The 14,886-nt window shown below is 50.7% G+C and overlaps 2 protein-coding genes across 3 annotated transcripts in view; one reads left to right on the forward strand and one right to left on the reverse strand.

Moving 5' to 3' along the window:
- SUPT6H (SPT6 homolog, histone chaperone and transcription elongation factor) overlaps positions 1-12,702 on the reverse strand; it is a 29,847-nt gene extending 17,145 nt beyond the window's left edge. The window contains exons 1-12 of one of the 2 annotated variants that reach the window (XM_033004185.2): positions 12,597-12,702; positions 11,979-12,108; positions 6,544-6,685; positions 5,896-6,048; positions 5,638-5,708; positions 4,800-4,995; positions 4,018-4,102; positions 3,354-3,627; positions 1,967-2,068; positions 1,362-1,478; positions 725-814; positions 123-265 (exon numbers count right to left, since the gene is read on the reverse strand). In XM_033004185.2, the coding sequence (XP_032860076.1) occupies positions 123-265; positions 725-814; positions 1,362-1,478; positions 1,967-2,068; positions 3,354-3,627; positions 4,018-4,102; positions 4,800-4,995; positions 5,638-5,708; positions 5,896-6,048; positions 6,544-6,652 (1,340 nt within the window). In that variant the 5' untranslated portion in view covers positions 6,653-6,685; positions 11,979-12,108; positions 12,597-12,702. The remainder of the gene's footprint in view (positions 1-122; positions 266-724; positions 815-1,361; positions 1,479-1,966; positions 2,069-3,353; positions 3,628-4,017; positions 4,103-4,799; positions 4,996-5,637; positions 5,709-5,895; positions 6,049-6,543; positions 6,686-11,978; positions 12,109-12,596) is intronic. The other variant, XM_033004196.2, reaches the window with a different exon arrangement.
- Positions 12,615-14,674, forward strand: SDF2 (stromal cell derived factor 2). Its single transcript, XM_042791483.1, has 3 exons — positions 12,615-12,882; positions 12,983-13,179; positions 13,835-14,674. Exons 1-3 carry the CDS (start codon positions 12,615-12,617, stop codon positions 14,120-14,122), a joined length of 753 nt encoding a protein of 250 aa, XP_042647417.1. The 3' UTR covers positions 14,123-14,674.
- Positions 14,675-14,886: the final 212 nt, after the last annotated feature.

Here is a 14,886-nt window from a genome sequence, read left to right on the forward strand (position 1 = left end):
TGGCTTTGTGAGGAGCCTAAGGTCAATGTACTGCAGTGGCCAGAGAGCCTGTGCTGTTTACACAAGTTAAAGCACATTTTAAGTCATTTTGGAACAAATATAAGAAAGTCATGGCACCGTACCTCTCCATGTCAGTAGTATCCAGGGCCCTTATTCCATCTGCCAAGGGCTTGTCTGGGTCAGCAGAGATTTGTTCATACTGATAAGCCTGCATCTTCTCAAACAGACGCGTCAGGTTCTGCTTGCGGATCTTCAGCTGGGTCCACTAATATGAGTACAGAGATTTCCAGTGAAATGCACCATAGCTGTGTGTCACATCTGTCTCCTCCCTTCCCAAACAAGAGCTCCTAGGATCTTGTGATATTTGTCATGCAAAAATAATCATAAAAATCTTTATTCACACCCAAGCCTAGATGTGACATGTCTCATCTCAGAGATGGATTAATCAGAGATGGTATCTACCTGGTAGCAGAGAAGGAACCTGCACTCCTTCCAGGAAAGGTCACTACACAAAATGAAGTCGGTATAGGGGAAGGTTTGTTTTGAATCCTCTTTTGTCAGATAACTCTTTAATACCACATGATAGCAAACATGCAGAAAAAACACAGGTAAAAAAAGCACGCAAGTTCTCTATGGCCAAAACAAAACCTGCTGAAAGCACCAGGCTAGGTGGAAAGACATGTTAAATGTTGGCAGGACAACAAGCGGTGAAAACACTCCTCACCTTCTCATCCCACTGCCAGACCCTCCACAGGTCATTGATGTGCAGCTCTGGCTCCACATACTCCTTTCTGTAGAAGGCAATGAACGGGACCTGTGTCAGAAAAGAGACTCATCACCACCAAGCAGGAGACAGGGCTGTTCCTGGCAGCGTGGAGTCCAGAGAATGCTCCTGTTCCCATGTGGGAGAACAAGTTAATGGGGCAGCAGTGTGGGAGAGGTACCAAGCCATGCCCCAGCTCTTGAGATCATTCCACCAAAGAATACATCACATAAACCAAAGAGCTTCTGCAACATCAGGCAACACCTCAGAGAATAGGTTGAATGGACCAAGCAAGGCTCAGGATAGACTGAAATTCCTCCATCTCATTCAGCATCAATTTGTCCAGGACTGGGGAAATACGATAACAGCCCCATCAAACAGGCCTTAGAAACTTGTGTGGCTACAGCTCACATAAGATGAGCTGCATTTTCCAATGACGCATCATTTTGTCACAGGAGAGGCAACTAGGTATGGTATCTCAGCCCCTTCTAGTTTGCTGTCCTAAATGCTTCCAAGCAGCCCCTCTGCTAATCCTGCCTGGGTAAGGAGACAGCAACTCAGACCTTATACTTGGCAACGAAGCTGAGTTGTGAATTACCTCAAAATGTTGATTTCTCATGAAATTCAGAGCTTCTTTAATCTTCTGGATGGTGCTGGGCCCTTTGCGGCTGAAGCTGCTGCTGGCCTGTCCACGGTCGAGGTAGTCAGAACTTTCCTAAAAGGGCGAAACACATTGTGTTGTGTTCCTGAGCTGATGCCCTAAAAAACCAGCCCAGGCTAAGGCTGGAAAGCAGTGGTCCTTTTGTTAGCTGGGAATGCAGGCTTGGGTACATGCTCTGATTTTAGACCACAGAAAAGCATCCTAGCCCTGACTGGCTTAAACAAAAATGGAGAAGCAGCACCTGGGCAAAGTGATGGTTAAAAGCAGATGATGGCTAGTACTAGTTTAGTGCACAGTGACTCAGAGATCTTTCAATCATTCTTGACAATTATTCTTGCAACTTCTCTGTGTTCCTTTTTTTTTGTTTTATGGATGCGCAAATGAAGATATGTGCATGTTAAATGGCCTGCTCAAAACCAGAACGAAAGGTATATTGGGCATCACATTCCTCTAAGCAGACTCTTGGAACAATGTCTCCAGGCTGGAAATCTGCAGCACCTTCAAGGTCTCTTAGGACAGAAGTTCCAGGCACAGTCCTTTACCTGCAAGGAGATGGTGGGTGTTGCAAAAGCATTCCTGTAAATCCAGTCAGCTTCCTCCTCCAGCTCATCATCTTCAGCACTCTTCACCGGGATGGATCGCAGCTGTGAAAAGACAACAGGATGAGCAGAAGCATGTGAAACACCAGGGCTTGCGCTACCATGTCTTCGAGAAGCCTGGAAATAATAGTTTTGAGCTGCAGGTTGATTATGGGGGGTCTTGATACCTCCCATGCCCACAGGGCTTTGCTGAGGATAGCACTTCAATGTCTGCATCTTCTGAGCACACAGGAAACCTGCATCAGCTTTACATTAGGTAAAGGCAGCTAACAATTGTGTCAAAGGCTTCTGGAAAGGCCTGCAATTGTGCAAAATCTTCTGTGATGATCAAGACAGGGTACCCCCACTTCCTACCAGACTCCCAAACCCTCTGCAGCTACATCCTCTGTTCCCACCTATCTATGCCTGTTCTAGCCTTGTTACCACTCTTCTTGATGCATCCATAAAATAACAGAACATAAAGCAGCCCCAAACCCTCTCTGGGAATTTAGTCCCAACCAATTCTCTTTCAGAAGGCCAGCTCTAATCATCACTGACATCCATGAAGATGACAAAATGTCTGAACGGGGCACATATGGCCAGAAGACATTAGACAGAGCGTTCCCTAGTGCTGTGCACACTGGCATGGGAAAAAAGGTCCTTCTGAGAAGCTGGCAGCTTCAGACATCCCATTTTACAACGGAGGGTAACAAGCCTCTGCACAGAATGACATTAACATACGCTTAAGTGAGATTGAGGAACATGGACTGTTCAGGGAACACCTGATTACAGGGTAAAATCGAGACAAAAATATGAGACACCAGAATGATTCCTAGCAAAACAAGCAGGACTCCATATTGAGAGCAGTATAAATCGCAATCACTTGGATTAAAGTGTGTTACAGAAATATCTGGCACAGAACAGTTACGTGTTGGCTGGCATAGAGGTAGGCTAGAAAACCCTAGCAAACCTTCTCCAGGACTGCAGCTCCACCCTTACTATCCACAGACACAACTCATGGGATTATTAACAGCATCCTGCACGAAGGATATCTCAGCAGAGCACCTGCACCGCTCCCAGGAGTGCAACACTGGCACCCAGTGGCCAAAGAGAAACTATGGCCAGTGCTAAAACGGCTTGCACAGCCAGCACAGTTCACAATGTCACTGATACATCTGAATGCAGAGTTTTAGCCCATGCATTTGATGGGTGGGATCTTCAAAGAGGGACAAAAAGATGCCAAAATCCAGCCAGCAGCCAGGTGAGAAAGCTGGCCTGCAGGTCCCAGGCCTGCTGTACTCAGGGGGAGCTGAAATGTTTTCTGCCTGCACACCTGCCCCTCTTCCCTCACCTGGAACCTCTCAGGCATGTCTGTCATGCGGATCTCGTTGTCCTGGTCCGTTAGGTGACTGCTCTCCAGCTCACTGGGCTCGTACATCTCAAAGATGCTACGCCGACTGACGCGCTTCTTGGCAGTCTTTTTGGGTCGTACACGGGTCTCCCCTTCGGCTTCTTCATCCTCATATTCGTATTCCTCCTCCATCTCCTCATCGTACTCATTGTACTTCTCAAACTCATCATAGTCAAAGTCCACACCAAAGATTTCCTGGGCTTCCTGCAAGGCACTGGAAGGCAAACACTACTGCTCAGCCCCACGGTGCAGTTCACAGAACATCTGTCTAGCCACAGAGAGGAGGCCAGAGCACCTAAGTCTAAGCTTTAGTTTTGCACATAGGCTAAAAATTCATGGATAGGTAACACAACTCTGAGCTCTACATTCAAATGCTTCTCTTAAGGGACTGGTTTTGCTATCCCTGTAAAAAAATCCAGGAGAGAAAGGAAGGAGTCAGACTTCTAATAAATCACAGACTAGAAGCCCCGTGTTTAAATTTACCAGATTCCTTTGGGGGAAGAGACCAGCGGTATCCAACCACAAGCTGAATCACTCTGCAGTTGCAAGAATCAAGCTGAGGACTGTTTGCGAGGCTCCAGGCCAATTTCCAATCAATACTTACGCATCTGTGTATCCAGGGAGCTTCTTTCGCCATTTTGGCTTCTTCAGAGGTTGTCCATCGTCATCCACAATGAAGTCATCAATGTCTGGACATTGAGGAGCAATTTAGTGGTCAGTACATTTGCATATTCAACTGGTACCTCTGAAAAAGCTCAGCTCAGCCAGTGTAACTATAAGCCTCCACCACAGACTTGTGCAGCCGCTGGCTGTCAGTCTGCCCAGCTACCCACAGCATCTCCTACACCAATCTCAGACATTCCAAGAGTCTGAACCACAATAACAAGCTAGAACAAACTTCCAAACACAGGCAGAACCATGTGGCAATTATCTGCAGCTCAGTGCACTGAAAATGCAGTCAGAAAAGGTCTTGCTGCTTTGGACAGGGGACAGAAAGAATTCTTGAAGCTCTTTCAGTACGGTACTAGCAGTGGTGACAGGCTGGTGCTGAAGAGAAGCAGGGCAGGGATGCACTGTACTAGTGGGTACTAAACAGTGCCTTGACTTCCTTCCTTTGAAGCATTTCCATTTTAGAGGCAGCTTAGAGGAAATGTTCAACACCTCAGCACATGTAACGTGCTTCTGGACAAAGCAGTTTAGACAGACAAACCAAAGCTGCCACCCAGAAACGTTTAATTCTAAGGATTGTGCTAATCAGACCAGCAAGACTTTTACCATGACAGGGCTGCAGCCTTTGTTTATTTCTAGCTCAGAGAAAGTCTTAACTTGGTTCCTGTGCTTTAATCCTTGGGCAAACTTTGGATGTAATTGACCATCCATACTCACCAGATTCATCTTCCTCTTCCTCCTCTTCCTCTTCTGGTGGAGCAACGGGAGCTTCAACAGCTTCCCCTCCTTCCTCGCCTTCGCCATCCTGAAAGATTTCTTCAGCAATGGCTTCCTTCTCATGCTCTTCCTTTCCATAGTCTTCTTCCTCATCATCCTCATCATCGGACATTTTTCGCACACGCCTAAATTTTTGCTGCAAGCAGACAGGCTTGTTAGTGCACATAATTCCTGGCACAGACACTCAAGCTCAGTGTGGTCTCTGCCAGTCCAGAACTGCACTTCCTCTGCAGGCACCCGAGAGGGAGCAGGATGGAGCCCAGCCCAGCCCAGGCGCACGGGGAGAAGAGCCACCCCCTCGGGAGCCGTGCTGCAGGGGCTCACTGGGCACAGCGTGGACAAAGCGTAACCGCCTTTCCAGGCTTGCATCGCTTCCACGCTGTCACCACCAGTGCTGGCCGGGTTTGATGGGCTTCTAGAGAGTGTCATGGAAGGAGCTTTAGAGCCCCTAACAGCCTGCGCTCACTCTGAGGTTAGCACCATGCAGCAGAAAGTTATGGGAAGATGGGCGCCTCTGAGACTGTTTTGCAGAGCTGGGAAGGGAGGAGTACAGCAGACTTTAGGAACCAGAAGAAAGTGTTCTGCAAACTAGGAAGCCAGCTCCCCGTTGCCTGGGCAGGGAGAGATCCTGCTTCCTTCAAGCACAAGATTAGGCTCTCCCTTTCCAAGAGGGCAGGAGCAGGTGGGAGGCACCACTCACTCACTCCAGGCAGCACAAAGGAGGGTGGGCTCCTAGGATGCACCACACCATTAACAGCAGCATGGGAACACAACTCACCCTTTTGACTTTAACGCCCAAGTTCTCTTCAATGAGGTCAAAATCATCATCCTCCAGGCGGTCATCAAAAGCTAAGGGAAGAAAGCAGAGACGAGTTACACTCTCCATTTACTAATCCAGGAATGGACCAACCGGTGAGAAGGGCATAGCTTCCCCAGCCCATGCAGGCACCCAGGGCAGAGGGAGAGCTCTGCTCTCTGGCAAGGCAGTGAGAGCATGACGCTGTAGCCTGCTGTGAACAATCGTCATCAAACTTACTGCGCTTTCTCTTTTTGTGGCCAACATCGTCCTCAGAGTCTCCAGAGTCACTGGCTTCCTCCTCCTCTTCCTCATCATCATCATCATTAATGAATCCTTTCAGGTTCCCCTGCTCATCTTGATCATCAAGATTTATCTCCTCCTCTTCCTCATCTGGGGTGGGGATCAGCAAGTGTTAGATATTTACTCATTGATATCTGCTGAGATTCCTCCTCAGAACTTTGCAAACATCATCTTCCTTCACACTATCCCCACAGCGAGTTTTCACTGAACATTTTTACTGGCACAGAACCCTGCCAGCTGCTTGTGCCAGAAGCCCACTTCATGTCTCACGGTCTCATGCTCTCTCTGCAGAGGGAACAGGTGGAGTGGTCACACTGGGAGAATTCCTCTGCTTTTACTGTTTACTATCAAATTGTGTGACTGTAAGCCCCATGAGGGTGAAGCAGTGTATTTTCTATTGCCAAATATAAAATCCACCTAAGCACTTTGAGGAAAGGAAGCACTTAAACAGCTGAGATTATCGACTACAGATGGCCGTGCTATTATAGCACAGTTATTCCTCCATCTGCGGAGTCACGGGATGTAAAATAGAGCAGTGAGGCACACAGACAATTCGGCAAACTCAGAACAGACAGGCACACTCACCATCCTCATCTTCCTCTACAAACTTCTTGGTTACTCTGGGCACAACCTCCCCATCCTGGTTGTACTCCTCCTCTGACTCCTCTGCTTCACTTTCTACAAAGTCAGACATGGCTGCAGCGTCTCACACACGGCTCCACGGGAACTGGGGAAAGAAGAGACATCCATCCCATTGGGTGAGTGAGGAAAACACAAGCACTTCTCCTTACCGGGTTTTGGAGAGAAGACAGCTAAGGCAAGAGGGTTTCAAATTATCTATCAAAGCCCTGAATTACCCAGTGTCCACCTTGCCTGGACATCCCTGTCACTAGAGATCAGGCAAGAGAAGCCAGCAGCCAAGTGCTGCTAGCTCCTGTCAACCCGTGTCTCAGCGAGCAGGACAGGACCTGTCGCAGCAGCATTTGTTACACAGCTGAGCTCCTGGCTGCGGCTGAAACGGCTCACGCAGCCAAAGCCCTTCACCCCGTCCATACCCTCCCATGCAGCCAGAAAAGCAACCCCATGCTGCCACTGACACTGAACAGTGTTAGGCACACAGTCCAACCCATTAGGATCTTAATATGGTTAATTCTCACTCAGTTAATGAAGCCAGGTCTACCCCGAAAGGGCCTTGACTGAGCTGCAACTTCAGGCTGTTAGCAAAGCTCTGCGGAGCCCCACGGAGCAAATGGGAGAGGCCTGGGGGGTGCTACAGGGTCGGGGCTGGGGGCTGCCAGCTGCTCAACTCCAGTGCCCCACGCAGCCAGAGCCGTGGCCACGGTGTTCCAGGCCAGGGGCCTCTGTCCAGAGATTATGAAGTAACTAAAGACTACAGAAATAGGGTGTTTTCTACATCCAGAACCTTTCCTTTGATGTTTTTCCCCAACTGGGGTTTCTGGAAGCAGTATAAATCAAGCTTGGCACAAAGGCGAGTGTTTGTCCACAAAGACATGGCTCAAGTTCTGTCTCTCTGAGCCTTCCACTTCTTGTGGTTACAAAACTTGCTGTCGTTTTCAAAATTTTCGAAGGATTTTTTTTTTCAGTTCCTTTTTACATACACCAAAACAACAGACACTTACAAAAGTCAGCTATAAGAAAAAACAAATCAATTCCTCAAATGGCTGTGAAGATGAAAATGCCAGCCCAGGAAGAATAACTAGCCTTTCTGAAGGTACAAAAAGAAGCTCAGAGGAGGTATCGGATCTAAAGCTAAAACCTCCATGTTAAATTATATCTGATGTAATTTAACTTAAAAAAAAAAAAAAAAAAAAAAAAAAAAAAGAGATGAGAAAATAATTCCATATGGCAGGGAACGATACCTAAACAAATGTGCTTCAAAACATTGCAATAATCATTTCCCTATTGCAAACAAACAGCTGAAGAAAATCAGTCCCATATGGGACAACCTGATCAAGGTTTTGGCACAACAATTCTCTTGCGCTGGAGTTCTTCTGCCCCAAGATCCACACATCCAATGCACAAACACAACAGTGTAGAGAAACCCAGGGACTTATTTCTCAGTTAAAGAAAAAAACCCAAAGTACAAGACCAATCTTGGATAACCTTTTAGGTCTTAAAATACTAATAGCTCCAAAGGAACATGTCAGCATATGTCATTAAAGAAAACCCACAACAAAGACAAGGAAAAGACTTCTGCCAGATTTCAGACAAGCAGATAGCAGCTTATACTCCTTGGCTGTGGATTACACAGCTATGGCCAACATCTGTCTACGATGTTCCACACAGGAAGAAATTGCAGTGGGCCAAGGCTACTGCTCTGCACCCAGAGAGGACACCGCTGCTCTGGCTTGGTGCGTGGGCATGGGGTGATCCCCGTCCTTGAGCATCCCTCTCAGAAATAATGCGTCAGAGGGCAGTACAGATGTTGGTTAAATATGTTCCTGAAACAAATGCCACTGCTGGATTGTGTAACTACATACAGTACAGGAACAGGAATTGTTATATTTACCAGTCTGTGTGTAATTTTTATGTCAACTTTACACCCTCTCACCAATTCTTCTCCTACACATATCCATCAGGGTGTATTAACACACATAAAACTCAGGCTAAGTGGCTTTTCCTAGAGCATTTCCAAGTCTGATAACCTCATTTTTCTCCTGTCTGTAATCAACACATAAATCCAGCAAGAAAGAAAACCCCTCATCATAGCACCACATACAATTTTACTATTCTCTGCCAGTGAAGCATTTTGCTTGCAGTTCCAACTTCCTTCCTCATCACTTGTTCTACCATTTCCTGGTAATTTCATGTCAAATCAAATTTGTCTGGACCCAGGGAACCCTTGGATTTAGGAAGCCCAACTCATTCAGCAATCCAGCCGAGCAGGTTCCACACAAACCAACCACTCACAAATCCAGGTGTTCTCAGCTCCAGTGAAATCCACCTCAGGACAGCAGGGATGTCACTTAGCATGGCAAATGGAACCAAGCATAGCTATTACCAAGATGATGTTAAATCAGATATGGACTAAAGGTGCCTCTCCCACCCTTTGTGCCAGAGAGGCCTTAGTTTGAAATAAAACAGGACAGGGAGGCAGGCAGAGACTGCAGCCAGTGCAGGTGGAGGCTACATCACAGGAACAAGTATTAAATTGCAGTAGAGCACCAAAAAGGCAGGGAGACCATGCCTAATCCTGCATGCTTACCTATAACACAAGAAAACAGGCTCCCGTAGGTGGTATACATATAGCTTTACCTTAAAGATACCCTACGGCCACTAGGTACCAACCAAGATGCACCAAAGACAATGGCAATGCAGCAAGCAGCGCTGAAATGGCACTGCGGCAGCAGGCGAGGGAAGTGCAGGCACCTCCACGTTGAGCACGGCCTCTCCCGCTCGGCAGCGACGCCAGAGCAGCTTGGGGCTGAGCAACTACATGACCTCTGCTTTCTACCAGGGGCATCCGCACTTTGCTCGGCACAATGGCAACTGTCCAGAGTCCACAAGCTCCTTTTAACTGGGATGACCCTGAGCAGATAGCTCTCTTCGCTGTCAGTACCGAGACCGTAGAGCTCCAGTCAGGTTGGCAGGACCAGGCTGGACATCGGCTGCAGGGACTGTGGGCTGCCTCCCTCTTTGGTGAGGCAGTGCCTTTAGAACAAGTGCTGCTTTGTGACAGAACTGATAAATCTCGAAATCAGACATTCAGATACCTGTAAAGCCTTGGCCACACATCCAGATATCTGCTGGCTGCTTAAGACTGTGAAACATCACAGTGCTGGAGGCAGACCCAGCCTTGTACATCACGTGCCAGCAAAATTTAACTCATTAGGTTTAGAAATGGAACTATGCTGCGAGTCCCTACCAAATGTTACAGGGAAAAGCTCCTGCACCTTGCCAGTTAGGGTGGCACTCTGGCAAGGCAAGGGACACAACCGTGTGCAGGCTGGCATTGGGAACAGCAGTGACCCACAGCCTGAGCAGGTGTGGCATGAGGGAAACCAGAAGCATCTCACGATCTCCAGGCACAGGGATGCCAACTAAGGCATGAGACCTCAGCAGTGCTCACAGAACAACCGAGGAGTGTCCTCACAGTGAGATACATTTATTATTCAGCAGTCAACCTCAGAATACCAGTATCAATGCACAAAACAGCAAAACCAAGTGCTAACTTAGGTTTTACTACAGCATGGGTGCTGGAGAGAAGCAAGTTCTTGATTTCTCCCCATCCTTTGCGCGGGAAATTACATCAAGGCCTTAACTCACTCTAACATTGGTTTGGGGATTTTTTTCTTTCTAGGGTGGAGAAGGTTTGGACAGGGATTGTTTTAATCTCTGCCATTTCATGGGTCAACTCACAGTCCAGTTAACATTACTTAGATCCAGGGAACCATATTGCCAAATCCTCCAGTGAACAGTTTCGCTCACTTCTCATGTCTACACTTCAAAGAGAAAAGTTAAAATGAAGGGGATTCAGAAAGCTCTGTGAAAATAAGAAGGCTGGGAAACTTGACTCAATTAAAACGTAGAGCCTAAGAAAGTCTAATCTATTCATCTTGTCAATTAAATGCTCATGAAATTAATTTCAGCATGGCCCAAGTACATCCACAGGAGTAAAAGACTGTGACAACAAATGGCTCATTAGGAAAAACCCAAACGAACTGCAAAGGTAACTGTTCCAGTCCCTGAAGCTCTCAAAATTAAATTAATTTATATTTTCTTAAAAAAAAAAAGTCATGGTTGAACCAGAACATGTGCATTTAACACTAATCACTAAGCAATGATCTTTGGGCTGCATCCCACCACAGAATTCAGATAAGATCATATTGGCATATTTTAATTTGAAGCTTATGAGCCTAACAAAAGCATCCACATGAAGCATTGTAAGGCACTCTTACCGCAACACATTACCCTCACAGGCACCTCACTGGTGCTGAGCTCCTCCTCAGAGCCATTCCTTGGTAAGGGCAGGTACTTCTGCACAGCCGACTGGCACTGGGGTCTGCCAGCCCTGATATGGCATCAGCAACACATAGCTTTATATTTAGCTTTTATAGCTGTTTTACAAATTTCTAAAGGCAGGACCTAAACCAAACACTCTCACCCTTCTCGGTGGTAGGCGTGCAAAGGAGCTCAGGGGAGAAATGACAACTGGAGACCAGTGACGCTGTGACAGGGAAAGTCCAGCCAGCCAGCTACTGCAGCTCAGGAACTTCCCATACCTGCTTCGTTAGTTCTAATGCTCCCTAACACTATCAGGTGGTGGAACATCCTGTGGCAGAGTGCCACAGTTTAATAGCATGTTGTGTGAAAAAGCACTTCCGCTTGTTTATTTTAGACCTGCCGCATCATAATTTCCTGTAAGAAACAGAAAATTGATGTCCCCTCCCCGCTTTCTCTGACCTACGACTTCACACACCTGCATTGTATCTCCTGTCAGCAAGCGTCTCCCCTAAGGTGAGGAAACAAAGGCTTCACTTGCCCAGAAACCTGCTCATCCACGCCACTCCTGACCCTACCTTTTCCAGTGCTCCCCTCTTGAGACGGGCTAACCAGAACTGCCAGCGATAGCCAGGGCACAAACCACCAGTGATTTATGCAGCAGCATAATGATGTTTTCTACTTTGTTCTCTGCTCCTTCCAAAATATCCTTTTTAGGCTACAGTGGGGTGTCGAAGCAGTGTTTTAAAAGAAACAATTGCTGAGACGCCAGCAGCTCTTTCCTGAATAGTAAAAGCTGATGTAGAGTCTATTGCTGCAGTGTTTGTTACCTTCATTACACCCGTTGCTGTCATGTCTTGTTTACCACACTAGTACACAGCCACTCGCTATTATCTGGTCTCTGCAACTTCCCACAGTCCAGTTTAGCTATCCTAAATAATTTAGAATTAAATTTTCCTTCTCCACATCACCATATTCAGTAAGAAAAAGCAGCAGAGATGACTGTGAAACTCCACAATGACCTCACTCCGCCGTGAGCGTCAGTCATCCATCCCTACCTTTTTATGCCACCCTTTAGTCAGTTACTAATCCCCCAAAAGGGTCTTCTCGGGCTGCTGCCCCTCGGCTTTTCACGGCAGACCTTGTCAGAAGTTTGCAAAACCAAACACGGCTCTCCAGGAATCCCACCTGTGGCACAGATCGATTTAGACCACCAGCGTCTCTGAGGAAAAAGGTCAGGCCCTTTTCCCCCGCCTCCAGGGAAGCAGGCCGACGCTCTCCACGTCCACCCCCTCCCATCTGCCACCTTCTCCCACCGTGTCAGCGACGTCCCGCAGCCCCCGGCGGGCCGTGCCGCGGGGGTCCCCTCCCATCCCCGGGGAAGCAGCCCCCTCACTCCGGCTGCGGCTCCCCTGCCCACCGCTTCGCCTTCTAGCCCGGGTCACCCCGACCCCGAGCACCGGGACGTCCCTGCCGCCCTCACCGAGGCCCGGAGCCGCCCAGCCTCAGGCCTCGGAGCCGCCGCGGCCCCGCCGTTCCCCGGGAAACAGCCCCCCCCCCCCCCCCCCCACACACACACACAACCGCGGCGCGTAACAGCCCGACACGGGCCTTGCGGGGCTCCCCCGGCCGCTCATCCCCGCCCAGCACCATCACGGCCCCCAGCCCGGCCTTACCCGAGGCGCCGAGGGAAAATGGAGGCCTCGGCGGCGGCAGCGGCGAACAAGGAGGGCGGAGCAGCCGAGCGGCGACCTCCGGGCGGGCGGAGCGGCTTCACTTCCGCTTCCGGCGGCGGGATGGCGGCGGGGCGGCGGTTGCAGGTATCGGTACCGGTGCTGGCGCTGGTGCTGGGCACGGCGGTGCGCGCCGGCCCCGGGCCCGTCACCTGCGGCTCCGTGGTGAAGCTGCTCAACGTGCGGCACAATGTCCGCCTGCACTCGCACGACGTGCGCTACGGATCCGGTAACGGGACATACACACCCCCCTCACCCCTTCCCGCCCACACCGGCACCGCGCCCGCCGGGCCTGAGCGCGGATCTTCCCCCCCCCCCCCCCTCCGCAGGCAGCGGGCAGCAGTCGGTGACCGGGGTGGCGGCGGCGGACGACGGGAACAGCTACTGGCGGGTGCGGGGCCGCACGGCGGCCGCCTGCGAGCGGGGCACGCCGGTGCGGTGCGGGCAGGCCATCCGCCTCACCCACCTGGGCACCGGCCGCAACCTCCACAGCCACCGCTTTGCCTCCCCGCTCTCCGGAAACCAGGTACCCACCCCCCCGCGACGGGGACCTCCCCACCCGCGACCAGCGCGGGGGCACAACCGGGCCCTCTCTGTCACCCGGGCCCTGCCCGGTGCCCCGAGTCCCCACCGGGTTCTCTCTGTGCCCTCCCAGTCCCGACTGGGCTTCCCTCTTGTCCCTACCAGTCCCACCTTGTTCCTAAGTCCAGACCAGGTCCCTGCCCGCCCCATCCTGTTCCCCAGTCCCTGCTGCTTTCTCCCTGCACACCCTGCCCGGTCCCTGCTGGCTTCTCCCAGTCCTGACTGGGTCCTTCATGTCCCTACCAGCTTTGTCTTGTTCCCCAGTCCAGACCAGATCCCCCGTGTCCCTACTGGCCCCACCTTGTTCCCCAGTTCCTGCAGGGTACCCCTGTCCCTACCAGTGCTGCTTTGGTTCCTGGTCCCAACTGGGTCGCTACCAGTCCCACCTTGTTCCCCAGTCCCTACCTGCTCCCCATTCCCCCCCATCCCCAGCGCCTGAGTCCCAACCAGGCCCTCTAAGTCCCAACCAGATCCCTCCTTGTCCCGAAAAGCCCAGCCCCTTTCCTGTGCCCCCTCTTCTTGCCCTCTGGGCCCACCTCAACACCCCCGAGCCCCCCTCTTTCCTCCCAGCCCCCAAACGAGCTTTTTTTCACCCGCAGGAGGTGAGCGCATTTGGGGAGGCTGGGGAGGGCGACTACCTGGATGACTGGACAGTGGTGTGCAGTGGGACCTACTGGGCGAGGGACAGCGAGGTGCGCTTCCAGCACGCCTCCACCGACGTCTTCCTCTCGGTGACGGGGGAGCAGTACGGGCGGCCCATCCATGGGCAGAAGGAGGTGCACGGCATGGCCGCCTCCAGCCAGAATAATTACTGGAAGGTGATGGAGGGCATCTTCATGCAGCCCAACGAGGTCTTCAAAGCGGAGCAGTACCACGCTGAGTTGTGATGGACAGACAGACTGCCACTGAGCCTCTGGGTGCTGTCCTGCAGTGTGTTCAGGGCCTCTTGACCTGGGGGATGGCCCTTGTCCCCACAGGGGTCTGACACACCAGGAAGCAGAGCCCTAAATCCAACACTAAGCAGATCCCAATGTCCTGAATTCCACACAGAGCAGATCCCAGGGTCCCAAATCTGACGTGAAGTAGAACCCAACATGAAGACCTGACCCAAAGGAGAACCCAACATCTGAGATCCAGCACAAAGCAGGTCCCCACATCCCAAATCCAGCAGAAAGCCAAGCCCCATGTCCAGGCCTGACCCAAACTCAAGCCTAACATCCAGCCCTGACCCAAAGATGAGCCCAATGTCCAGACCTGACCCAAAACAGATTTCCCAAATTCCCCACCCTTACCCTTGATGCTCCTGTCCATCTGAAGACACCCACCCCACCCCCCCCCTCAAAAAAAAAAAAAGGGCTGTGGGAGCTGTGCCCCCGTTCCCCACCACTGTACCCCCAAACTGCTCCCTTCACCTGAAGCCATAAAAGAGCTGAATCCTCCCCACGCGTGTGGCTGTTTGTGCGGAGGCGGGTGGAGGGGATAAGCAGCGCTGGGTGCCGGTATGTGGTGTGTGTCCCCCCACCCCAATCCTGGTGCTGGGTGCCAGTATGTGTGTGTGTGTCCCTTAATCCTGGCGCTGGGTACTGGTATGTGTGTCCCCCCCCACCTCAATCCCGGTGCCGGTATGTCTGTGTCGCCCTCCCTCCCTCAA

Source organism: Tyto alba, unplaced genomic scaffold (genome assembly GCF_018691265.1).
Source record: "Tyto alba isolate M040663 unplaced genomic scaffold, T.alba_DEE_v4.0 Super-Scaffold_19, whole genome shotgun sequence".
NCBI classification, from domain to species: Eukaryota; Metazoa; Chordata; class Aves; order Strigiformes; family Tytonidae; genus Tyto; species Tyto alba.